We start from the raw sequence: 27,544 nt of genomic DNA on the forward strand, positions 1-27,544 counted from the left end.
GGGCCCTGGCTGGGAAGGGATGAACATCAGGGTAGAGTGGCTCTTTGAGGTCATCTACCTGGTCAGCTCATACCTAGATGGCATTCCCAACTCAAAAGTAATCAAAAAAATGTCAGCCATTGGAAAAATGAGCAAAATGCATGAACAGGCACTTCACAGACAGAGCCCAAAGAGCCAATGGGCACAGAATGGTATTCACATGAGCCATTGGGAAAACCTACACTGCAGCCAATGCAGGCCATATGCCTAGTGTGAATCAGGCATCCCGTGCAGAAAGGCTGTGCATTCTGGCAGGGCATTGAGTAGACAATGGTGTGGGGACTGCACTGTACCATGCAACAAAGCCACCAAAGGACGTCATGCACCTCCTGAACTGTGGAAGGTGGGAGGCTGTCTGCTGTCTCCACTGATCCCAAGGCAGACTTCTGTGAGGTCCGAGGTGACTCAGGAAGTCACATAAGGAGTTAGTTTTCTTCTCTGACCAACCTTTCCCCAGATGCTCCTGCTCTCGGACACGTAACAGGGCTACCACAGAGTGCAACATGGAGGCGCGGATGTCTCTTCTAGGGACTGGGTGGAAGAGAACCATACACCCAGTTCTCTGGGTGAGGGCCTGGGATCCTCAGAGCCCATGTGCCCATGGCTGCTTAGCAAGGGATACTGATCTCTGTGTCTATACATACCACCATCCAGGGGTTAGAAGACATTAAGATTTGAGGCTGTCTCAGTGTGGTCCTGGGGATGGCTTCAGCGGGCCTTGTGAGATCTGAGGTCTTTTTAATATTGTGTTAGAATCTTGACTAACATATAAGGGGTTCCTGGCTTCTCTGGCCTCAGTGTCCCCTCCCATGAGGCCTCCTGAGGAAGCAGGGAAAACAGCCCATCCATTCAGACCACCAGACACAGGACAAATAATCTGGAAGACTGGCTTTAGTGAGGCAGCCTGTGCTCACAAGCCTGGGCATCACATGGGTTAAGTTGCCATAGGTCATTTTCCCTCCACATCATAAGGATGGTATGGTCTATACCTGTCACAACTCCAGATATGCTTCTGGGAGCAGCAGGGGAGAATGGGAGGTAAAGTGCCAGTCTGCAGTCTCCATGGATGTGTGTGTTTGGTGGGGGTGGGGTGGGGTGGGGGGAGATGGGGAGCAGAAAGTGCCCAGAGCCACCTGCAGGGAACAGTAGGGTTTGCAAACTTGGTTTCCCAGGCCACATCCTGAGTATATTCTCATCAGAAGGAGAGGAAGGAGGAAGCTACCAGCTAGAACTGGGGAGAGGGAGGGAGGGGGAGCAGGCCTGGCATGCTCTTCAGAGCTTTCCTGAGAACCTTGTAAAGCCCTGGGGATGAAGAGGCTCCCAGAAAGCGGATTCCCTGGCTCTCAGGGTTGAAAGGACCGTTACTCGTGCAATTTCAACAGTCTGTTATTCCGTGCAATTTCACCAGCCGGGGAGATAACCAGGCATGTGAAATCCATCACCCACACCCGCTGTGACAGCCTTGGGGCTGGACAAGAACCTTAGCTTTTCTTCCCAAGCCAAGCACTAGGAGCTGGGCAGGGAATCAGAGCTCAGTCTGATGTTGCCTATGGAGCCAGCCAGCCTCAAGACTGCCCACCTGTCCCAGTGCCCATTGGGTAGCTCAGTGAGAAAACAGCCACAGACTACAGGCGTGGGAATTGGCAGGGAAGAGTATCACGTGTGCCAATGAAATCACGCTCACCCAAACATAGAGGTTTTTGTTTGGCCTAAGATGTTCTTGATTTTTCCTTTTAAAGATTTTAAAAACCGTAACTCAAACCTTAGTTTGTGAGATATACAGGCTAACAGGCTGGGGCTAGGGGATCTCACAGCTCCCACAGCCCTATACAGAGCAAACGGCACAGAAGACACCACAGACTCCTGGGATAAGCTGGGTGTGCTAGTGCACACTTTTATCACAGCACTCACAAGGCAGAGGCAGGAGGATCTCTAGGAGTTCGAAGCCAACCTTATCTACATAGTATGTTCCAGGCCAGCCAGGGATACATAGTGGGGGAGAGAGACAGAGACGGACAGAGAGACAGAGAGATATCGAGATATCCTGGGGAGGAAGGAGGCACAACCAGCACAGCTGCGTCTGTCCAGACTGTCTGAGACCCTTCTGCCACGATGAGCCAAGACAAGCCATTGTCTCACACTGTAGAGCACGAAGCCAACAGCTATGCCTCAGTGCCTACTCAAAACAAGTACCCAGCTAAGAACTGACAGGCGACAAGTGACAGCCCATTACTACCTGCCGTACCCTCTCCACAGCACCTACATGTTATGACACACTGCGTCACCTCAAACACTTGTTTCATTAGCTGTCCCCTAGCAGAGGTCAGCTCCGTGAGGACAGGGCTGTCTGTCTTGTTCCTCCCAGTGCTTCTGGTACTGATAATATGTCTGCTGTGGCACAGAGGCTACTGAATGAATGCTTAACAAATGGAACATTTCTCGGGCCAGAATGCATTTCACAGGCTTAGAAATCAGATCACCAACTGAAGCATAAAGAGCCAAGAGGTCTGGAGAAATGGCCTTGGTCTTCCTCCTGTGACAATGAGCTGGGGCCATTGTCGAAGGCAGAAGCGACCCCAATTTAAGAACTCTCTTCCCTACACAACCACCTGGAGACAAAAGGTTTGCAGTGAAGCAGCAACCATCTGTAGACATCTCAGAAATGGATGAGGCAGGGGCAAGGGCATCACCTGGTTCCACAGTCATGTGCGCTCTCACTTGGCACCCAGCGCCACCTAGGATTCTGTGCCAAGTCATGTGGCAGGGCTCAGGAAAAGGGGTTTCAGAGCTTGGTCTGAGAAGGGGAGTTAAATGGCATGGGTAGTGTGGCCACAAGGTACAGAAGGTAAGCTGTGTGAGTGTCATCCTTGTTAAGGTTAGTGTAGCCTCTGGGGAGGGAGGGAGGGAGGGAGGGAGGGAGGGAGGGAGAGAGAGAGAGAGAGAGAGAGAGAGAGATCAGCGCTATTACCACCACCAGACACACCAAGGACTTTGCTATGAGGAGGGGCCAGCTAAAAACTATATGACAAAGATAGGGTAAACTCTGAGGGCTATCACAGGCCAGAGAACCAGGCCAGTGCCTTCTAAAGTGTGCCAATCCACTTGCCCAGAGGTTATCACCAAACATGGCTACTTCTGTGCCTGGGCATGTCTGAGCACTTGAGGAGCCAAGCAGCCATGTACCCTCTATCTACAGCAGATGCAACAGAGACCACTTGGGAAGAAATTAAGTACCAGGCTTATACCCACAATACCAAATCCTGTCTCAGTACTGGTGTGGCTCTGCTTCCTCCCCAGGTACACCTGCTGCCTGTTGCAGACCCAGGGGCATCAGTGCCAATATGAAGAAACACCATCAAGGGGGCCAGTGAGGCATGGGAGACAAGCAGATGGGAGCGAGTGAGCAACTTCGCTGAGTCTGCCGCAGGATGACAGCTTTGAGGAAGAAAGGGGAGAATGGCTGTAATCTGCTGCTAAAATTTGTTGCCTTGTTTGATTTGCAGCTGAGGAAACTGTGGAGACACTGACAAGAATCTCAAAAGGAAAATTCTGGAACCTTCCTTTGATGCCACGATGCAATCATTGACTAAACAAAAACATCTCATTTGCTGAGTGAGCGAGTTGACGTTTTCTGCTAATGACCACGGACACACAGGAGCTGACAAAGGGTGAGGCTAGAAGGTGGCAACACCAGGGACACACTATGGCCCCTGCTCGGGTCCATGGATAGTGGTCATTAGCAGATCTGGGGCGGGGGAATCCTCCAGGGCATGCTGTGGACTTCCTAAAGGACAAGTGGCTCTTCTTACCACCTGTCCACTCTGTGACCTTCTATTGTTGTTCAAGTCCATGTAAGCTCAAGTGACCGGCCACTGCTCTCCATCCATCAGCAGGCACATGGCTGAGTGGGCCAGGATCTGGTGGATTCTGCTCATATAGTAGTTCTTCCCCTAATATGTGCATGGCTTTCCTTCCACAGGACCTCCTAGCCACTGGGACATCAGTTTCCCTCTGTGGTGGGGAACATGTTGGATTTGGTCTTTTTTGTATGTGGTATACATAGGTGTGTGCAAATGCTCTGTATATACTGTATGATAGGCCCATGCACATATGGAAACTGGAGCTGGAGAGAGGTGGGGGTACTCCTCCACTGCTCTTAGTCTTATTTCCTTGAAATAGTATCTTTTCATTGAACTGGGAGCTCACTGCTTTAGCCAGTCAATAAGCTCTTATGCTCTACCTGTCTCCACTCTCCAATGCTGATGTTACAGGCATGTGCCATGCCTGGCATTTTATATGAGTGCTGGGGACTTGAACTTAGGCCCTACCCATGGAACTATTTTCCAGGCCTAGTGAATCTGATCTTTAAGAACCTTACTTCAGCCAGGTGGTGGTAGGGCACGCCTTTAGTCCTAGCACTCCGGAGGCAGGGGCAGGTGGATCTCTTTGAGTTTGAGGCCAGCCTGGTCTACAGAGTGAGTTCCAACTGTTCTTGTAGAGAACCACGTTTGGTTGCCAACACCCACATCAGATGGCTCACAACTGCCTGTAACTCCAGTTGCAGGGGATTCAACATGGGTACCTATAAGTATCCACATGGTGTACATAAACACATAGCAGGCATATACAGACATGCACATACCTGCACGCACATGGCACATGCACACACACCCTTCTAGGCTGCAAGATGGCTCAGCAGGTAAAGGCAAAAGGTACTTCTCGCTAATGTTGACAACCTGACTCCTATCCCTGGGACCCATATGGTAGAAGTAGAGAAGTGATTCCCACAGGTTGCTTACACATGTGTGCTGTGGTACATGCATATTCATATAAGCAGACATGTAAAATCAATAATAAATAAATAAAAACATAATGAAAACTTAAAAATAAAGTCTGGAAAAAAGCATCCGCTAGCCTCTGACCCTACAATAGAACCAAATCTCCTATGTCCCCATGGGAGGATAGCTGCCCCTAGCCTCACTCCTCCAGGTCCAGCTGCCCCAGAGAAAGTCCAGGCAGCAAGCTGAGAGCCAAGGCCGCCTGCCACTGGGTGCCTGACTTGCATACCAAGAGACCCTGCTGGAAAGAGGCAGCAACGCGAGGAGAATTAAAAAGCACAGTTAAATAACCGCCGATCTTCATGCATATTTATAAGTCACTCGACTCAAAACTAAATCAATACCCCTCTCTCCTAGCTGAGGTCCGAAGCTCCATAGCAAGAGTGAGGCTTCTGGAGGCCTGCTGGGTCTGGGAGCTGGGGGCAAAGCAGGGTTGAAAGCAGCAGAGGCCACAGGAACATAGTGCAGGGCCCCCAGGTGGTCACTGTGTGCTCTCCCCTATAGCACCCAGCCTGTGGGACCTGCCTGCTCAGAAGACCAGGTCCGGTCACACTTCTCACCTGCCCTCAGCAGCTCCAGGAACAGGACTAGGGAGGGGAACTCTTGGGCCAGCATAAGTCAGGGCTGTTTTTTATGACACCCTTAGGTGCCTGACTCCTAGTAACTAAGGTAGATCAGAAGACAGGACAGGATGTGTTAACACAGCACAGACCCCAGGCTGAACTGCTGGGCTTGAGGATACAACCCTAGAGGACTATAGGTAAGGCTTGCTTAGACAAGGCATGTGACTTTCATGCTAGCAAACTCCTACCCCCTTACAGCCTAGTTCCACCCACCTCGAATTTCAGCATCATTCTTGGACCTCCGGCTGTGTGAGCTTGCTCAGCAACATATGAGAGAACTTGGGGGTTGCGGGGAGTGGGGGGGGGACTTGTACAGCTGGAACAGGAAGCCCTTAGGGCAGGTTCTCCCAGGCTCATGTTGGATTGCCAAGAGCTGCATTTCAGGGCTCCAGCACCAGACTTGGGCAACACAATTCATCAAAGGCTAAGTGTGCAGCTCTGAGGGGAGGGGTGTGTCTCTGACTTTCTCATGCACAGACCCAGTGGGCCTGGACCAGGCACACAGAGCTCAGGAAAGAGACAGGGCTGGTAGCCACTTGAGTGTGCCTAAGGTCAGCTCTTTTCAGCTGCTGTTCTGCTTGGGCCTCCTGGCAGAGCCAGACCTGGCCTGGCTGGAAGGCAGGGATCCCACAGTTCAAAACATACTCTCATAGTCTAAGATGGGTCCACTGGGCTGCTTCTTCTATAGTATTCCATTTGTTGCTATGCTGTGGGTATCACTGGGTGGCTCCAATTCCTTAGGAAGGACAAGAAGGTGGACAAGATGTGAGCATGTTCTTTGCAGCAGCTTTTTAGGGTAGGCAGCTGTTGCCTAGGTGGCCCATGAGGTCAAAAGCCAAAGGGTCAAACAAACAATGCTTTCAAATACATCCCTGCACCCAAAGCAGCCCCTAAGTTTTGTCTGCCTGTCCATCTATCCATCCTCATCCCTATAGCTAAAACGTGCATTGTAACTAATTTACTAATTAGCCATGTAGCCGCCTGCCTGCCTGCCTCTGCACCCAACCCCACGTTAGACATGCCAAGTGGCTACTTCTCAGTGGTACTTGGGTTCACTGGTCATACTACCCATGAACCTGAGGTTTCTACCAGACTAAGAACTGAAAGGTGCCAACCAAACTGAAGCAACTACCAGGTGCAAACCTAGGCCCTTGCAAGGCCACTAGCCCTTGTCTATCTAGTGGCATCAGGATAAGTGGTGCCAGCAGCAAATAGAAGGTGCAAGCAGAGAGTCTGCCAGAACACTATGGTTTCAAGTACTTGAGTCCCAAGGCCCTGTCATTGGGGGTGCCTGTGGGACACTAGCTTCCTCTTTCAGCTTTACTCTCTGAGCAGAAAGCTGTGCCTGAACCAGTTAGCTCCAGATAGGCTAAGAACCGCAGAGCTGGCAAAGCCAAATTAAGACCCTGGGACCATGGCAGCAGTTCAGGAGAGAGTAACACCTGGGGATATGTAGTGCTGTATGCTTGCCAGTGAACAGGACCAGTCACCACAGGGCAGGACAATCAGAGGACTTGGGTCTATGGAGGCTACACTCAAGTTCAGAGATAGCTGGCCACAACAGAAGCCAGAGAGTTGTCAGGTGTAGTCCCCAGCTCCTGGGCTCGATCCCTCCTCTCTGCATCTGGCTTGCAAGTCCAATGTACTCAACAAATCAAATAGGGAAACGGCTGAGGCTCAGTAGCTGATGTATAGGTAATGCTTGGGGTCGAGCAGCCAACTCATGGGACCCAGATAAGCTCAACTTTGGGTCTAGCTCCACCAGCTAGGTGGGTGAGTCCTCAGAGTCCCAGTCTCAGCCTTGTGACACACAGATGAAAGTCACTTTGCTATCAGTGACAAAGATAGTCACCCTGGGCTTCTATAACAGCACAGTCAGGACATCGGCATAAAATGGAGACTGCTTGGAGGAGAGGCAGGGGTCCAGTTTGTGTCTACTGGGCCATAGCTTAGGCTGTCATTCCCAGTGTCTCCAGGCGGAAGAAACTCTGGAAAGCGAGTAGCCTCTGTTCTTGTGAGCTCCTCTCTGCATAGTAACTGGCTGTTGCCCCACCCCCATGCTTGGTTCTTGGTAAGGGCTGGCAGGAAGCTGCAGGGACATGGGCTAGTAGTAGCAAGATCAATTATGAGATGATGGTCAAGGGTCAATGAGGGATGAGCAGGAGTCTTGTGAGTGTGCGGCCTGAGAGCTACGACCTCTAGCATATTGATGTGCATGGCAGGGGCTTCCATCCCTGTTCCTGGGTTTCTGTCAGACAAAGCTGATTCATTCTCTCTCTCTCTCTCTCTCTCTCTCTTTTTAAAGACAGTCTCCTGTAGCCTAAGTTGTCCTTGACATCACTATGCAAGCCAGGAAGATGACCCTGAACTTCTCATCCTCCCGCTTCCACAACACAAGTGCTAGGATTACAAGTGTGCATTACCATGGCCAGTTTAAGTGGTGCTGGGGAGCAAAGTTAGGATTCACACATGATAACTGAGCACTCTACGAACTGAGCCCTATCCCCAGCCCCTTAAGACTTTTTAAACTGAAATATCCCATTGATCTGTGCCTCAGTGTACAGCCCAGTGTGTTAAATAAATACACCCTGTGTTGTACAACCATGGCTGTCTCATCTTTCCCACCTGAAATTGGCATTAAATACTAACTCCCTGTCCCAACCCAGCCTGGCTGCCACTTGTCTACTTTGTGTCTGTAGGAACCTGATATTCACAGAATCAGACAACATGGATGTTTTGCAGACTGGCTTATTTTTCTTAGTGATTATCTTCAGGGCGTATCCCCACTGCAGCAGGAAGCAGGATTTCATTCTGGGTTGAATAATGGTCCACGATACAGAAAGACCAGGTCTCATTCATCTACTTATCTGCCCATGGACACCAGTGACCCATGTGAGCCCAGTGTATGAATAGCCCTCCTGCCCTGCCTCTGATCCTTTCTGCCTTGACAGATCTTGGTCCCATCAAGGTGCTTTTGATTGTTTGGGTTTCCTTAAAACAGGGGTCGTTATATAAACTAGGCTGGCTTTGAACTTTATACCCTCCTGCTTCAGCTTCCTGACTGCTAAGATCAAAGGCCTGGCCCAACATACTTAGCTCCAAAGAGAGATCTTCCAATGGCCATGGTATCCATAGCAAACATTATGAAGCCCCTCAAGACATTTCCCCTAGGAACCAGTCTTATCTATAATACCCAGGTCAGTCTTATGGCTGTCAGCACCATGCTCTATGACAGAATGCTCCATGTAAACAGGGCATACCCTAAGGCTGTTACCATGAGTAGGGTCAGCCACCTAGACCAACCTAACCCATCTGTTTTGGGTGAGGATGGTAAAAAGGATGCTAAACATTGCCAACTATGCCACATACTACATAGCACTGGTCCTTCCATGTAGTTCTGACTGTCTGTGGCAGCTGTTCCACTCATTCGCCTCCACATGGAAACAGTTTGGCTGGACAGTCTCCATTTTTGTCCCAGTAAGCTCACCTCTCATTGTACCTTACTATAAGATAATACACAGTGTGTGAGAGAAACGTCAATTCACCCAAAAATATTAGTACAAGGAACAGTGACTTGTCTAAGTGCATGCCTTCTATAGTGCTGGGGTATGGCTCAGTGATAAAGCACCTGACAAGAACCAGGGGCTGGGGGTGTGGCTCAGTGGTGGAGCTAGAATCCCCCAGGGAGGGGCTGGGGGTGTGGCTCTGCAGTAGATCCCTTATCATACACATGGCCTTGGGTTCCATCTCCAGCACCTTTAAACGAAGAAAAAGGACAGTGGGTTCCTAACTTTCTTATCTAAATCTGTCACAAGTACCCCAAGAAGATAAAGGTGCCTTGTCATCTGAAAGTGAGATCACTAAGACCTTAGACACATCAAGAGAGGATCATCAAGCAGCCTGCTTCCTGGGTCATGTGTGCTGCTGAGCAGGCTGCTGTCAGATAACCTCTGTCTCCTGACCAGACTGCATATGGCAAGCCAGGCTATCAAGCCCGTAGCTGGGGGGGGGGGGGGGGTCTAAAGGCCCAAGCTAGGGACTGTGGAGTATGAGGACCCTGGATGCGTGGGAAGGCAGAAGGTTCCAGCAAGTTCAGTGCTTCAGCAAGGAGAAGCGGCTGGTGTCCCAGGGCCTGTAGGCCCAAGGGACTAAGCTCTGCAGGAGGTGGCATCAACAGGAGGAGGGGCTTGGTATGGAGGGGGCATCAGTCAATCATAAACAATCAAAAGAAATCAGCGCCTGTAGAAATTCACCACACTAATGCCCATCAGCACACTAGCTGTTTTTAGTCTCCAGTGTTAATAAACATGAGCAGCCTGCACTCCTCTGTGGGTCTGTATTCTGTGTCCTTTCAATTAGCGTCTTACTTTACATAGACATTCAGCAAGGCAGGCAGGCCTTGGAGGCTATGCCAGGAGAGATGCTGAGCTCATCTCTGTTCAGGACCAGCTCCCAGATCCTAAGGTAGAGTCAGGAAGGACATATTCTTGTCTCAGGCAAGATGCTAAGACACAGTAGGGTGTGAGATGCAGGCATGGATCTAAGCTACACGGGTGCTGAGACAGGATGATCTCAAGTTCAAGGCCTGCCTGGATGGACTACACGGTGTGTCTCCAGGTCAACCTGGGAAACTCAAGTGAGACTCTGTCTCACAATAAAAAAAAAAAAAAAAAAAAAAAAAAAAGAGAAAGAAGGCTGGGGATGTAGCTCAATGTACTGTGTTTGCCTAGAATTCCCCAGGGAGGGGTTGGGGTGAGGCTCAGTGGTAGGGCACCTGCCTAGAATCTCCTAGTGAGGGGCTGGGGTTGTGGTTCAGAAGTAGAGAACTTCCCTGGCATACCCAAGGCCCTTGGGTGCAATCTGAACACGCAAAGAAATATAGGGGAAAGGAAAAAAATAGTGAAAGTAGTAAAGGTCCATAGGGAGCTATCTCCACACAGAAGCAGTGACTGTACATTCACAGTTTTCACAACAAGGCACAAGACAAAACCAGATCTGTTCCACAGGGATACAAAGGAGTTCACCAACGAAGAGGCAAGAGCACACTGGCTCAAGGAAAACAGGCATATAGATAGTATTGAGTCTTCACATTCACCCTATTCCCACTGACTCTAGTCAAGATTCCCAGACTGCAGGAGAGGTGTGGCCACTGCCCACAAGGAGCTGCACAAAGGTCCTGGGAAGAGGTCAGGATCAAACATTGCAGTATCAGAGTCTCTACAGATACCTGGAGGGGAAGGTGCTGGCTATGGCTAGGTCCAGTGGGATGGGAGTGCTAGCCATGGCTGATCTGGGCAGAGCAAATGGGTTCCAGATGGTGGCAAGAGGGGACTCTGACTTGGACCCTGCAGCCTAGGCAACATTGCATGATGTATAGAAGTGTAGTGTTCTGTGGGCCTCAAAGACATTCCAAATAGGAATAACTGGGCTGATGCAGACTGGCAGGCAGGGGCTGTCTGAGATACTCCTAGAGAAGAACCCAAGCCTCTGCTCTTATGTCCGAATGTTGGCATGCCACTTCTTGCCCTGTAGCATGTTACCACCTTTCATGGCCTTTGCCATGATGCCACCTCCTCAGTGTCTGTCACTCAGTACTCAGGCTAGTGCTGGGGGCCATGAGAGACTGGTGTTGGCACATCCTGGAAGTCATGGATCCAGACAATGCTGATTCTTCCATACAGTATCTTAGGGCCTTGCCTGACATGGGTGTATCACTTCTGACGTTGCAGAAGTGTGTGCAGTGAGCCACCAAGAAGCCAGATGCCTGGGTCAGCAGCCAAGGATCAATACTGGAAGGATGGAGGTGAGGTGGGAGGGGTGAGGGCTTGGGAAGATGCTGTCCTTGACATGGGCTGGAGGCTCTGAACAGGTGTGATGGACAGGAGCCAATGGGGCAGTAGGAAGGTGGAGGGTCATACATTCAGCAGATCCCAGGCCACTGCAAGGGAAGGTGGATGTGAGGCAGGTGTGGGCACAGGAAGAGGTGAGGCTGGGCACCCTAACCGAACTGCTGCCTGTGACGCAGGCAGAAGCAGGGACGTCTGCAGGCGTGGAAAGCTTTCCGCTCCCAGGAAACCCAGCAATTTTCTGCCCACTCCATTTCCAAAAAAGATATACTGATTTTAAATGTCACTGGGCAGCCGTCTGGGTTCTGTTCTGAGTAGCGCTTTAGGAGGACTACAAGGTGGCACGGACACTAGCCCAGCCTCCCCCTACTGTGGGAGGAATGTGCCAGGTTGGACTGGTAGGGCTCTATGGAGAATGGTCAGCTCAGAGGCCTGGCTCTGGGGTCTACTGGCACACTCTCACTGGAGAAGGGAGGAGCTCAGCTCCATGATGAGGCGATACTGTGGGACGGCGGGGGCCGGGGCGTCAGATTCCAGAGATGAATTCGCTTAATTACATGCATGCTCGAGTGCTTAGAGGAAGTGTACAGATGTCTGCAATTTAGTTTCAAATGCATCAAAAGAATAAAACGGACTGATGGATGGCGGAGGGATGGGTAGGAATGTCATACAGCCACAAGTGTGCTGTTCCCGGCAGGATGTAGGTGGTGGGTAAGTGGGCATTCACTGTAAAATTCTTTCAACTTCTTTAACTTGAAAATGTTCACAGTAAAACACCAGGGGACAGCGGCAGGGACCAGCTCCCACGGAGGCCCACCCTTACTGCCTATGTGGGACCCAGGAAGCATGATCATGTCCCAGGACTGGGTCAGCACTGAGTGTTCCACATGGAAGGACCCTCACCTGTCACCAGGCAGGGATATGACCTGCCCTGCTGGGAGGCCAGGGCCCAGGCAGTTTTTATGGACAGGCTCCTCTCTGCCTCAGGGTGGTCAGAGCCCCTGAGAGGCCTCTTCTTACTGACCCTACACCCAGTTCATCAGAAGCACACAAGTGGGGGCCTTTATGGGGGGCATTGTGAGGAACATAGGCCTCAGTGATAAAACAGCTATCCCTGCTCTTTGTGGATACACAGGAGCCTAGGGGACAGAGACCAGACCCCTGTATTTCTGCCTCTGTGCCAGCCTCAGTTTCCCCATCTCTAAATGAGGCCTTCCTGCAGATTTTCCCCTTTCCTCCCCCCTTTCCACACAGGACCTTGGTATGTAGTCCAGGCTCTGAAATGTAAAAGCCAACTTCCTTAGCCTCCTCAGTGCTAAGACTACAAGCCTGTATTACTGTGTCTAGCTTCCCTGAGACTTTGATAGGGCCGTCTGTGAGCCATAAGTTTGCTGTCCACCCAGCCAGCTGGTAAGAGTTTCCATTAGGCAAGTAGACCCTACCACTCCTTTGCCACCCGCTAGCTATACTAGCAATGTGTGCAGGTCACCCTGGTCAGTGCACCGACAGCCAGTGGGTGACCCGGGAAGGATGGCATCTGCTTGGCCAGTCCACATGCAGCTACTGTGATGACCCATCCACTGAGCCCCCAAGCACGCCCACACACCCAGCTCTAAGTGGTCACTGGAGTTTTGCTTCCTCGCCAACCAGCTGTGAACTAATTACAAAAAATTCTAACTAGTTGAGCTCCCTCTCCAAGCATATGTTCCCAATTAAGATGAACCGCAGCTGATTTTAATCAATCTTCCTTGAAGCGCCAACTTGAAGCCACTCTTCTTCTCTGGAGGGAAGGAGCGAGGAGGAGAGTGGGAGAGCAGGAGGCTGCCTGCATACTGAGCACACAGTAAGGACCGAGGAAGGCTAAAGGCCTGCCAAGCACTTCGAGGTTCTAAGCCTCAGCAGCCCCATTAGAGCATCTTAGAGGAGCTCGGGTCTTAAAAGGACTGGCATCAAGTGCTATGTATGGCCAATCACTGGGAGAAGTCCCAGGATGCATGTTTCTTCCCTGGTGCCCAAGGGATCCATGTTCAGGACCAACATATAGTGAGAACAAGGTCTTTGCCCTTGAGAAAGTGACAGACACCTGCTGAGCATCTAACAAGGGCTTGCTGGGGAGGGTGGGGGGGTGTGTGGCACACGATCCCCTTTAAGAATCCTCATCACTCGAGCTTTATAATGAAAGTGCAGGGGCTCTGATGGGAAATCAACAAGCCCAAGCACATCAGTGGTTGGTGTGTGTGTGGGGTGGTGGTGGTGGTGGCCCTCCTCTTTCCACATATCTAAGTCACCTTCCGACTTGGGAAACTCCTCCTGGACCACTCCTGAGCCAAACCCAGGCCTGTGAGCCCCAGGACCAGTCTCCTATGTCACAGCCTCCATCTCCACGTGCTCAGCAGGACTGGCTACCACCATGCCACCCAGTGCTCCATGCAGGCTACTCAGACAAGTGCTCCTGCACATACTAAAAGGAGAGCAGACGAGAAGACAGCTCTGATGCTGAGGTAGGATGGGAACTGTCCCTTACCCTAGGTGACTAAAGTCACCTTGCAGGGCCAGTTCAGACCTGGATGTAAAAACCCTTCCTGCCCAGACATGACAACAGCTGAGATACACAGAGCAGACCCAGTCTGGAGCCGCCATGGCTACCTGCAGTTAGCATGGGACTCTTGAGCTAAGGCCAGTGACCTGGGAAGGAGACTTGATTATCCAAGACACAGACAACTGCTAGGCTGGCCCACCCACAAGATGGTCTGACAAGGGTGTGGGGGACACAGAGGAGAATGTGGAGCTTAGCCTAACTCCCAGGATTAAATAGCTTGAGTAAATGGCTTTTGTCTTTTTAATAAAACAGACGGCACTACCTTGCCTGGAAAGAACCAGTGTGAGTGGCAAAGGATGGAGATGTAGTACCAGCATCCTGACCACCACTTCCTGATACATGACCATCTGTGAAGTCCAGCTGAGATCCAATACTGCTAAGTGGAGAAGGTAGTTCGGGCTAGACAGGAGTCAGGAAAGTCCTGCCATACTCTCTAGCTCTGGGAGCAGTGTGAAGCTAGAGGACAGCAAGCAACCCTGGCCAAGAGCAAGTGGAGAAGCCCACACAGGAGTCAGGCCCTATGGGACAGTCTGAGTAACCCCTTTCCCAGGCTGGTTCTGGAAAGCCCCCTTCCTGCAGTATAATTAATCACAGTCTACATGGGTGGCAGTAACTATGGGAGTGTCTAGAAATTTCTATCACAGCAGCCTATCTGCCCCCTCAGGACTCCATGCCAACTGGGTACACCACCCCTGGGTTCCTGGCCATCATATCATGACATGGCCATTGCTCTCCAGGGCCACAGACTCAGCCTGTCACACTGCTTTCTGCCACGCTGTGGCTATGGTTTATGCATGCACTAAGTGCCTGCCTAGTTGCACTGCTCCACATAGCAGTATGGAGCAGGTATGGACATGGCTCAGTAGCATCTGGCACCTAGCCAAGATCTGAACTCCAGGACACAGTGCTGGGACACACATTTGTAGTCCTGTAGGAAGGAGATCTTGCAAATCCCATTCTTGTAGCATCCACATGGGGCACAGAACACTGGCACTTCCTCTAGCTGTGCTGTCCCCAAAGTCCCAGCTAGCTGCACTGAAAGCCATTTATCACCCCATCTTGACACAATTCTGTAGCCACATAGCCTTGATTCACCCTCCAGCAGCCCTCGGCCCAGGACAGTGGCCCAATTAGAACAGAACAGGATGACAGGCCCTAGGGCTGGGCATGAGTACAGCCAAGGTTCAGAACACCTCACTTCATCAAAGTTGTCACCTCTCCCATCACCAAGATTGGTAATGGGGACACGATTTGATTGCTTCTAATAGGTGCCAAGGTAAAAATCAATGGCCTGTCTAGAAGCCAGGCAATCTCTAACCTGTGGGCTTCTTGCCATGATCAGTGTGATCAGGAGGAAGAAAACTAAAAAGAAAAGAAACAGTCCAATGCAGATAGCAGTGAAGGTCATGGCCACAGGGAAATGGGAGTGATAGGAGATAGCACCAAAGAGAAGTGAAGCTGAGGTCAGTGTTAAAAAGCAGAAAGATCAAGAGTATGGGAAGGGCCCTGGACAACCAGCAGTAGTTCTCATCCAGATAAGGGTGGATGTGTAGGAGGAAGTCTGGGATTTCATTCATGGGAGCAGGAAGTAAAGGCTGTGCATGGCACATCTTTCTGGACATCCCATCACCTACCTGTAGGGTAAGCCTCTCCATCTGCATCTCCAGCGCCTGCTTTTCCTGTTCCAAGCGACTCCGCTCACCCTCCAGCTCCTCCACCTTCAACCTGCAAGATGATGACATGATTAGGTGCCACTACAGCTGGACTTAGATGGAAGGTCATGGCCATGTTGCTGATTCCAAGGGTCTAGGGTAAGTGGCAGTCGGTAGCACCTGGTCAGGTACAAGAGCTCAAGCCAGGGGGTCCTGGATGATCCTATGGCTTCACTAAAAACAGATAAAAAATCTCAGGCCCCTGGTCCACCCCAGAGGGTGATCATAGGCTGGAGGGGAAACTGAAATATGGAAAAATGACCTCAGGAGTCTTTAAAATGATAAAAAGGCAAAAGAGTCCTAATGTAGCAGGGAGGAGACTGGTGACAGGAGTTTTGGACAAGCCATCAATCCATGGATCCAGTTGAGTATATAACACATCAACCATGGCACCCAATAACAATGGAACAGGTTCTCAAATCTGTGTTGGGAGTGAGGGGGGGGGGACAAAGTAGCCAGCTTCAAGGGCCTGAAAGAAAACAAACTGTCCATAGAGCACTTCAGAACTGTAAACAGACAACCAAAGCAAGCCAAAAGCAAAGCTCTGGCCACCTGGAAATGTAAAAACACACACTAAATACACTGTTCAAAGAAAGTTGAGGAAATTAGAAAATATGTTGAACTGGACACAGTGTGTCTAAGAAAGCCAAGCTTGAAGAAGGATGTGTAGGATCCAGAGCTCTTATGTGAAAGGAGTATCTCAAATCAACAGCCCAGGCTTGCACTTCATTAATGAAGGATGAGAATGATGGGCACACACCTGTGATCAAGCCCTCAGGAAATGGAGGCACAGGGGGCCAGGAGTTCAAGGCCATTTTCATGAGGTAAGATCTCACCACATAGCCCTGGCTGGTCTAGAACATTCCAGAACAGACCTAATGCATGGTCACAAGACAAGTTTTAGCAAGTTGGAGATATTCATTTAATAGAATGTATGCCATAAACAAAGTTAGAGACCAAAGGCAGAAAGAAAACTAGAAAAATCTTAAATAGGAGGCAATTCAACAATATGCCCTTGTTGGGAAGATGGCTCTGTGAGTAAGTGCTTGCTTTGAAAGCATAAAGGCTTGAATTCTAGTCCCCAGCACCTATATGAAAAGCCAGCATGGTGATGGACACTTATTCCATTGCTAGGGAGGCAGACACTAGAGCAATGGTTCTCAACCTATGGGTCACGACCCCTTTGGGGGCCAAATGACACTTTCACAGGGGTTGTCTAAGACCATCAGAAAACACTTATTTATATTACAATTCATAACAGTAGCAAAATTATAGTTACGAAGTAGCAACAAAAATAATTTTATGGTTAGGGATCACCACAACATGAGGACTTCTGGGCAAGCTTGCCTAACCAAAGTGTAGAGCAGGTATTAGCTTTATGAGGATTGACACCTGAAGTTGACCTTTCTTTCCCTCCTACCCCCACACACCAATAAAACAAAAATTTAAAAAACTACAATCTAAAGTAAGTCCTATGTCAGAAAATAACTCACAAGGGACATTAGGACAAACACCAAGAAGAAACTGAGGGGTCCAAACACAAGGAAGATATCACATTAAAGATCTGCCAGTGGGTGTCCCCCCACCCTCAAAAAAAAAAAAAAAAAAAAAAACAGAGAAAAAAAAAAAACAGAAAAAGGAGAGCAAATGGAACTGGAAGTTGGTAGCAGGCTAGAGACAATGAGGATTAGGTTGTGTGAAAGCAAAGAGGAAAAGTCCAGTACCAGAAGACAATGGTTTGAAAAGGATCAAGGCAACAAGCCTTCATGTGGAGAACAAAACCAACCAGGGAGAAGAGCTCACTATGAAACTAGAAGAGTCCAGAGGAAAGTCTATTGCCTTCACAGGATAAAGGTCATAGAAGGATGCTAGGAACAATGGGACACACATCCTAGACCCCAAGATGACATAGGCAGATTCCTACTGATGCCAATTTCCAAGATGACTCTGAGAGAAACAGATAAACCTTCACTCAACATAGGGGCCAAATCAGGGGTCAAGGTCCTCCCAACCAAAAGAGGGCCAGGCCAGCAAATGCAACCAAACAGTCAAAGGATTACATACTCTTCCCCAACTCTACAGAGAAAGGGAGGAGAAGAAAGCCCTTCTTCACTCACCGAGACCAGCAGTAGGCACACGAAATGAAGGCAAAGATTCCTCCAGAAAACCTAGGCCAAGCAGGGCCTGGTGGCACTGCCGACCTAGCTATGTGGAGACTGAGGCAGCAGGATCAAGAGTTAAAGGCTTTCCTGGGCCATACGTAAGTTTAAGGACCAGCCTCAAAATATAAAAAGCAGTCACAGAGGGTGGAAAGGCAGGTAGCTCGGGATGGAGCGCTTGCATGAGGTTTAAACTGCAAAACAGTAAAACTTAAAAATGAATATTTAAAACTATGAAATAAAGCCTGGAGTTGGTGGTACACACCTTTAATCCAGAGCTTGGGAGGTAGAGGCAGGTGGAGCTCTGTGAGTTGAAGCCAGCCTGGTCTACAGAGCAAGTGCCAGGATAGGTTCCGAAGCTACACAGAGAAACCCTGTCTCGGAAAACCAAAAACAAACAAAAAGTTAAATAAAAATATTTTTTAAAAGAAGCAAGTAGAGCTGAGACCAGTAACCCTGGGGGACAGATGTAGAAATGCTTAACCATATACAAGCTATTCACTGAAAACTTTCCATGCTGCTGCAAGGGGTTTGAAAACAACATAGGAATACAAGGCATCTTAACACTTAAAAACGTGCTATGTGGACCTTCAATGAGCAAGGCCAGGAAGCCCTCCTCTATGCTGCTCTTTGCTGAGACAGGAAATCCCTTCACCAAATCCACCACCTTACACACAGACCTTAATAGCTGTCCTGAGATAGGGGTGGGGGAGGAGGGAGTGGGGGTTAAGAAATAATGTGGGGGGGGCAGCTGCAAGATTTCCTCAGGACAAGGCCTGTGAGATGGCTCAGTGGATTAAGGCACTTTGCCACCAAGCCTGATGACTGAAGTTCCAGCACATTCCCAAAAGTTATCCTCTGACCTCCACATGTGCACCAGGGCATTCCCATGCACTCACGCACCCATGCACATGCACACGCACACACGCACACACACACACACACCAATCAATATAATAAAGCAATTCCTTTTAATTGGGACAAGGCATGCTCTGACTACTTCCATCTGACCAAATTGCCAAAGCAACTAGACAAGACAATGAAATAAAGGCTTCCAAGTTGTAAAATCAGTAAACTGCTCTATTCACAGATGCCTTGTTGAAACACAACCAGCAAAGCAGCACTGTAAAATTCAACATGTGAGAACTCTGTTGCACACTCCATCTGTCATAGCATCAGAGAGAACAAAACATTTGAAAATAAATTTCCATAAGGCAAAATGAGATGATCCCCTAAGTCCCTTGAGACCTGCAGAGCATTGCCCCTACCATAAAAGGAAGAAATGAAGGAGAAAAGAGAAAGAAAGAAAGAAAGAAAGAAAGAAAGAAAGAAAGAAAGAAAGAGAGAGAGAGAGAGAGAGAGAGACAGGGAAAAAGAAATAGAAAACACATATGGATATAGACACATGGGTCTGGAGAGATGGCTCAACATTACAAACACTTGCTGCTCTTACAGAGGAACCAAGCTCAGTTGCTAACAATTGTCTGTAGCTACACTCCCAAGGGATCCAGAGCCTCCATAGTTCCAGGGGATCCAATGCCCTCTTCTTGACTCCACAGGTGCCTGCACTCACATGCACATACTCACGTAAACACACACATATACACACAATTACAAAATAAGAAAACATCTTTATAAACATATAGACACTTATGTTCAGGGATAGGTGAACTTAATGGGGCAAAACAGATAGGAAAAGAACAGCCAGCTGGGAAGATGGTTCTCCTGCCTCCAGACTCATAGCCACAGAAAGTGAAGTGTTCCTTGAATGAGATGCCTGCAGGGGTGCTGTGCTGAGTGTGAAGTGCCAGTGCTAAGAGATATATGATAGACACAGAGTCCACCCAAGTGGGCATGCTAGCCCAGAGCAGACCACAGGCTGAAGTGTGTGTTAAAGGAGCTTAAAAGCCATTTGGTTAGACCACTACATTTATTACCTGTTCACAGCTGCCACCCAAAGGAGCCTCTATAGCACATAAAGGTAAAGCCTTGGCCTCAAAGGCAGGAGGACCTGAGTTTTCTCCCCTAGAACCCATGAAGAAGAGGAGGAGAAGGAGAGAAGGAAGAGAGAGAGGAGGAGAAAGAAAGAAAGAACAAAAGAAAGAAAGGAAGGAAGGAAGGAAGGAAGGAAGGAAGGAAGGAAGAAAGGAAGAAAGGGGAAAAAAAAAGCTGGGTGGAAAGTTTTCCCTGGGGCTTTCTGGCCAGATCACCTAGACTGCTTAGTGAGTTCTAGGCCAAGATTCTAAACAGCAAGGTGGATAGCTTCTGAGGATGACAACTGAAATGGTCCTCTAGCTGCCACACAGACATGTAAACATACCTGCTCATGTGCCCACAGCCCTGCCCCCCCCATACACATACAAGTGCACCAGCACATGTGGGAATGCGCGCGCGCGCGCGCGCATACACACACACACACACACACACACACACACACACACACACACACACACACACACAAATAAGGGAGCCGGCTCTGGGTTCCATCTCCAGTGATACGAAATTCAGAGAAGACTGCAAAAGGCCCACGAACACACAGGAAACTCACATACAACACAAAGAGAAGTAAGTTAGTAGAATAAATAGCATGCTTCTCTTTCTTGTTCCTTTAGTTCTTTCTTTTTTGGATTGAATGTGTTTCAATTAAAACAAAAACAAAAGACATGAGCTGGGCAGGGTGGAACATGGTATATCCCAGCACACAGGAGGCCGAGGTAAAAGAATCAGAGTTCAAGGGTAGCCTGAGCTATACAGCAAAAACTTCATCTCAGAAAAGAAACAGCAACAACAAAGCCCCATATACAAACAAGCACAGAGCCTGCTAAAGATGGTGGTGTGAACAAGGCACTTAAGAGCAATCTCTCAAAATGCCACTGAAGTCGAGAATAAAGGCAGTCTTACTTCTCTGAAGCCTGACGACAGAAAATAAAAGGGATGGCATCAAAAACGCTCTTAGAAGCTGGAAGCAGATGGATGGAGGGGCAGTGACCCCCATAGCTGGATCCCTGACCATGACTGACCCCACAGGAACTCCTACAGTATGGAGCTCTGCCAGGAGGTTTCCAGAAGTGGGATGTGGGAGGAGGTTGAGCTGGAACAGGGTAGAAGGTCTTCCACAAACTTTGTGCACTTAAAGAAATGCAAGTCATAGCTTCTTCCTCAACTGTCTGAATGAAGCAACAGCTTCAGCAACAATGTCTGTTTCAGCAGCACTGTTTCTGTAGGGTCACTACATGTGTCACCTGCTACCATGGCATAGCCCCATGCCAGGAGCATCAGGTTCCCTTTGTCTGTGCTTTGTAGATATACACCATCTTCTAGAAGACTGATGAATCAACCTGGTGTCCATTAGACTTCCTTCAGCTGGTGAGCAGAATCCCCATGGGAACCAACATTATGGACCTAGAGCCATCTTTCTTGGAAGCATTATAAATATGATTTCACATTAATGTGTTCATCAGCCTAATTCTACATCTTGGTTCAGGTGTTTGCTTTGTTTGTTCCTTTGGAGTCAGGGTCTTACGTAGCTCAGGCTTGTCTTAGACTCATTATATAGCCCAGAATGACTCCAAACTCTGATTCTTCTCCTCTGCTTTCCCAAGCTGGGATTATAGACAGAACACCACACTGGGTCCAGTTTTTGGTTCTGTGGGGTGTGACTGGACCTACTAGTAGGAAGCTGGTGCTCCTGTAATATCCTTCAGTGGCCACCGGCTCTCTATATAGCCGTGTCCCTGTGTCATTCCTGATACCGTTCATTTGTTTCTCTGTGTACGTGTCACTTTCGTTGGCAGTTTGTCAATTTTATGGATTTTTGCCCCAGAAAAACAGCCTTTTGCTTCAGCATTTTTCTCAATTGTGTTTCTTTTTTTCAAGTTCATTACCTCCTTCTTCCTCCTCATCCTGGGCTCCTTTGCTCACCATGTCCTTCTGGTGGCAGAGCCAGGGCCTCTGCTCTGTCAGCTGGAACGCTGGGTGCCGCGGGTTCTCTTCTCTCTGCGGATCTGGTCTGATGAGTGTTTTCATCAGCATTTACTTGTTCCTCTTCCCCTCCAAACTTCCTGTCAGATCCACAGGCAGTTCAGAAACATGCTGTTAATTTCCACATGGGTACAGCTTTTCCTCTTGCACTCTGTTACTGATGTCTAATTTGAGTTGGCTGTGACCTGATGACATACTCACTATGCCCCTTAGATGGGTATGTCTGTGTTCTGTGTGTGTGCGTGTGTATATGTCCACATGAGCACCTAGGCAATGTATGTAGAAGCCACAGAAGGTCATCAGGTGTCCTGCTCTACCACTCTCCACCTCTTCTCTTAAGACGGCATCTCTCACTGATTCTCAAGATAGGCTGGTTGCTAGTAGGCCCCAGTGAATCTCTTGTCCTATGCCACTGGAGGTTCAGGCAGGCATGTGCAGTCATGCCTAACTAGTTACCTGGGTGCTAGGGATTTGAACTCAGATCCTTGAGTTTACAAAGCAAGAAGGGTTACTCACTGAATCATCTCTCTGGTACCTGATTCCTTAGGTTTTTTGAGGGTTTGTTTTATGACCAAAAAATATGGCCAATAATGGGGAACCTCTCTGGTGCATTCTAAGGGTACAGGGACAAAGGGCTCCACAAAGACAGACTGGACTCTGATTGATGGTAATGATTGGCTCCATGTCTGCTTATCCTACCAACCACAGGAAGTAGTATGCATCCATCACCTAGGCCTAGCTGGCCCACTCCCTACATCCCTGAGTTCTGCTGTTTGGCACAGGTAGCACCATGGGATTGAGAGCAGAGGAAGGCCCTACACAGTCCGTCATAGCACAGAAGAGCCCCAACACTGGTGGCTGTGAGTGTGGCTCCCCACATGGTTCAGCTGACATCAGCTTCCAATGGGCAGAGGCTGAAGCCACGCCCTCCCATCACAGTACCAGTCCTTGTGGGCTTGCTTACACTGTTACTGCTTTGCTACGGTGGGGCAGAGGCGGGTGGTGTTGGTTGGCACATGACCCCTTCTTGGCACTTGCCGACTCAATGGGTAGTCAGAAGGCCACCTATGATTAGGCTGCCTCTTCCTCTCTTTGTGACCCAGCTTTAGATGTTTCTGTTGGTGTCTACCACTATCCAGTCACCTGCCTCCACCTCTGCCACTCAGTCTGCCATGTACATATAGGTCTGCAGGTACAGGAAGCAGGCTTGGGAGGAGAGGGGCCACCCAGGAATCAGAGCTGGATATTTAAGACCTCTTTAGTAGCCAGTTTCCCCTCACCTACACGTTTCTTGTGCCCATGATGCCACATCTGAGGTTGGCCTCAGTCTCCTGAAAGGAAGGAGTCTCTGGACTGAGGACAGGCTATCAGGTGGGGAAGGATGCCACCTCATTGTCAGCAGAGACTGCTGTCCCCTACTGATAGCTCTCAGGAGCTATCAGGACTACACCCTCCAAAGACACACTGGGACACAAGAAGAGACCAGCAGATGCCTGCCATGAGCACCCCAGTGAAATGGCCCAGACAAGCCCCCATGTGAAGACACAATGACAAGTGACAAGCTGCCAAACAAAAGATCTCCTGCAACTTGCTGAGCCTTTTAGAGAGGTGACCTAGCCAAAGCATACTGGGTAGCAGTCTCAGAGTCCCTGCTTTCCCCTGAGAAAGGCTAACAGGCACGGTAACCCTCTGTCCCCCAGAGCCTGGGAATGCCTGCTCAGGCTGGGGCCCAGCAGGCAGTGAGCATGGCTGGGAAAGGAGAGGCTGTGAAGTGTGACAAACAGGTTCTGGCCCAGACATGCAAGCCCACAGTCTACCCAGCTGCTAAACCCACAGACATTTAGGATTTGTCAGAGCTCCTATCTGACAGTGGAAAGTAACGAGCCCAGATTTGTTCCAGACGAGAGGCCCTCAGCTGCTACCACTTAGCTTTGCACTGATGCTCCTAGTCTGGCTTCATGGAAGGGCTGTGCAACGCCACAGGTGTGCGCAATTCACATACAATAAGGACATCTGTGCAACTTTTGTGCATATGTGTGCATGCCTGTGGAGGCCAGAGGTCAACAACAGGTGTCTTTGTCTGCCCCTCTCTATCTTTTGAGATCTGATCTCTCCACGGATACTGGAGCTCATCATCTAGATGAGCTGGCTAACCAGTGAGTCCAGATTTCTTCCTGTCTCCTGTCTTCACCTTTCCAGGGATAGGACTACACAAACCACAGTACCTGACTTTAACAAAAACAAACATGGGTCCTGGGGAATAAAATTCAGTTCCTCATGCTGTTGTAGCAAGCTCTTTACCCATGGAGTCATCTCCCCAGCCCTGTGCCCCTTATGTGTAGCCAATAGGTCTATGCAAATACACAGGACTGTAGACTACCCCTCATCCTCACAGTGCCCTGGGTAGCTGCAGTTACCCTGCCCTGTGCTCTGCATCTTCTAGCTGGCGGTGTTCACAGTCATGGTCTTGAGTGAAGGGCAGGCTGACCTGAGGCAGGGCTCTCATGTCAACTGTCTTCCTCTAAGTCAACCACTTCAGAAGTGGCCCTTCTCAGGAGCTGCATAAAGGACCAGTCAGAAAGACACTTCAGGTTCAGGAGAGGGATCAAAAGGAGAGGAGGACTCTTACTGGAAAATGACAGCATCAATAAGCCCACCCCCGCCCTTGCCCAGCTGGAGGAAAGTGAGACCTCAGAATCTATGTTGCCAGTGTCCCTTCCAAGGGGAACTGGCATGGCAACAGGGATCTGAAGACCCGGCTCCTCCGTGGAAGCAGGCTTCTTCTCAGTGTATCCTTGAGCCAGAAGGCAGCACAATGGGTCCTAGTGGGGTATCCCAACAAAACAATATGCCATGCATAGCACAGTCCCCTTGCTCAAGGTAACAGTGACAAGTACACTGACCCTACTGTGGCACTGTGGGAAATTGAGGCACATTGATACAATGTCTGAGAACAGGGCAAACGGGACCAAGCATGTTAGTGCCAACAAAGAAGGACTAAACTTGGATTAATGGATTGTTTTTGTCAGCTTGACACATGCTGAAGTCATCTGGGGAGAGGGAGCCTCAGGGGAGGGAACTCCTGCCATCAGATTGGCCTGTGGAGCATTTTCCTGATGATTGATTGATTGATTGATTGATTGATTGATTGATTGATTGATATGGGCAGTGCCACCCCTGAGCAGGAAGTGCTAGAAGGCACAAGAGGAGCAAACCATGAGGAGCAAACCATGAGGAGCAAACCAGGAAGCAATGTCTCCCCATGGTCTCTGCTCCAGTTCCTGCCTTGAGTTCCTGCCCTGGATTCCCTCAGTGATGGACTATGATACGACTGGGACATGTAAGCCAAGCAAACCCTTTCCTCCCCAAGCTGCATTTGTGGTCATGGTGTTTTTCACAGCAATAGAAAGCAAATTATGGCAAAGGATAAGAGGTAGCAGAAGGCCACCCTCCCGCCAATAGGCATAGAGAACAAAGTGTAAGCAGCTGCCCTCTGGGAAACAGGCCTCAGGAGAACCATGCCAAGCTCAAGGAGGAAAGGAGCTAGGCTAAAGATCTGAAGGCTTGGTCTAGCCTGAGCCATCTGCCCTTGAGAAGCTGCCTGCAGCAGGGCTCCATTAGCGTTCATTACACAGAGGCCTGGCTTATCTGGACTGCTCCAGGACACATGCTCCAAGCCCATAGGCACCACCTAGACACCCTCCATTTCCCTATGCCAGAAAGTAAGGTACCAGCAGGGCAGAGTGGGCTGCAGCCCCTCCAAATGCACTGACCTGGTTCTTACCAGCTACAAAAGCACCTCACTCGCAGCTGTGTTCTCCAGAGGAGACATGCATGGACAGGAGGCTTTGATCTTAGTAAGAAAGATGTTAACAGCAAAGCCCCTTTTTTAAATGTAAAAATCATCCAACCTGAAGTGTACTCGCCTCTCCCCTCCACAAACCTGAAACACTCTGGTCCACACGCCTGCCAACCACACAAGAGGCCGTGGGGAGGAGAGGTCCACAGACAACACTGTGCCTGTGGTATGAGGAGAGTGGGCTGCATTGGGGCCATGAAGCTGGCCGTGACACTTGCCCACACCCAAATCCAAGCCCTCTCTGCCCACTAGCTGACCTGGAGCTGGATACACAGGGCTACCTTGTGTGGCCCTAAGGGTCTTGTAGGGCAGTAACTTTGGGCCAGTAAGCACTTTACCTCACCTCTCCAGCCCTAGAGATAGCACCTCTTGTCAGTAACTCCCAGTCAAAAGCAAATGAAAGCTGCCTTGACTCTGCTGTCCTTGGCTCTGGGGACCCAGACTCTGGGTGGAATATGCTTCGAGGTCCACTAGACCCAACATAACCCACCCACCCCGAGTGCAAGGGTCTTTATCACAGAATCAATGTTGTGGATTATCAACAGGAGGTATTTAATGTGTCTGCCCAGGCCCAGCCTCTCCAGCTTGGCTGAGTCTCACAGTGAATGCTTCCTAGTACTTGGCCCCAGGCACAGCTGACTGGCCTTGCCAAGTTGCTCTCCCTGGCCTAGGCAGCCAGCAATGCCTGATGCTACAAATCAGATCCTGTCATTTTTCTGCTTTAAAATGCCTAATGGCTCACCATCACTCACAGGATGAAGATCCTGACACTCGCCAGAGCCACACCAATTCTCCACACACTCAGCCACGTCACCAGATACATGTCCCAGAGACCCTATCTCTAGACAGCAGCTCTCACAGCACCACCCATAATTAAACAGCCACAAGTCCACGTGAATAATGTCCCCATTAAGCTATGAGCTGATGAAGAGTGTGCAACTCTGCTGGCCAGTCAATTAACCACTCTGCTCTACCCTGAGAGTACACAGAACCCACTACGCTGGGACAAAGGCAAACAAATACCTCTGTGCCTGGTACCCCACAGAGCTACTTTCCAGGCCTGGGTCTGTATGAGACGTACTTTAGCAATGAGAGGGAACCTTTAGCCCATAAGGAACCTCAGTGCTAGCCAACGGTTACTTCTGGGAAAGGTGCCATGAAATAAACCTTCCTTGCTTTGACCTCACAGCCCTGCAAAGCAGGGAGTTGATCACCAGCCATTACCCAAAGAGACAGAAGTTAGAAGAGCCTACAGAGCCAGGGTCAATTCCACACAGAGGCAGGACCCCCATACAATCTCTGAAACACCAAGAACCCAGCCAGGGAGGGCTGATTCCCCTCCCTCGAGCTCCTTGCCACCTCATCAAGACACCACTGTCTAGAGGGCTTTCTGGTTCCCTAGGTCCCCCATGTCACTCTTCAGAAACAGCTACTGGGGTGTCAAGTCCTGGATGCAAAGCAGAAGGAAGGCTTGTAGGGGGGTGACCAACTCACTACATTTACCCTGCTACCCTTCACAAAATGCCAGGCAGTGGTTGACAACCATCCCACTTCAGACAGAAGCTAGAATGGCAGGACCAGTGCAGGCCATGGGAAGGACAGTTCAGAGTTGGAATCCCCAGTATCTATGTGAAAAGCTGGGGGAGGCAGAGACAGGAAGGTCCCAGGAGCTCAGTGCTAGCCAAGCTAGCTGAACTGGAGAGCTCCAGGTTCAGTGAGAGAGCCTATCTCAAGAACTGAGGTAGAGAACATTTGAAGAAAATACCCTTCCACATGCACACACATATGAACAAGGATATGCGCGCGCGCACACACACACACACACACACACACACACACACACACACACACACAAATACACACACGGCAAAAGCAGTGAGTTGTCTCC

At 49.6% G+C, this 27,544-nt stretch overlaps 1 protein-coding gene across 1 annotated transcript in view; it reads right to left on the reverse strand.

The window, feature by feature from the left end:
* Mad1l1 (mitotic arrest deficient 1 like 1) overlaps positions 1-27,544 on the reverse strand; it is a 304,513-nt gene that overhangs the window by 79,403 nt on the left and 197,566 nt on the right. The window contains exon 15 of the mRNA XM_051205386.1: positions 15,580-15,670. Coding sequence (XP_051061343.1) covers positions 15,580-15,670 — 91 coding nt within the window. The remainder of the gene's footprint in view (positions 1-15,579; positions 15,671-27,544) is intronic.

Source organism: Phodopus roborovskii, unplaced genomic scaffold, assembly GCF_943737965.1.
Source record: "Phodopus roborovskii unplaced genomic scaffold, PHOROB, whole genome shotgun sequence".
Classification (NCBI taxonomy): Eukaryota; Metazoa; Chordata; class Mammalia; order Rodentia; family Cricetidae; genus Phodopus; species Phodopus roborovskii.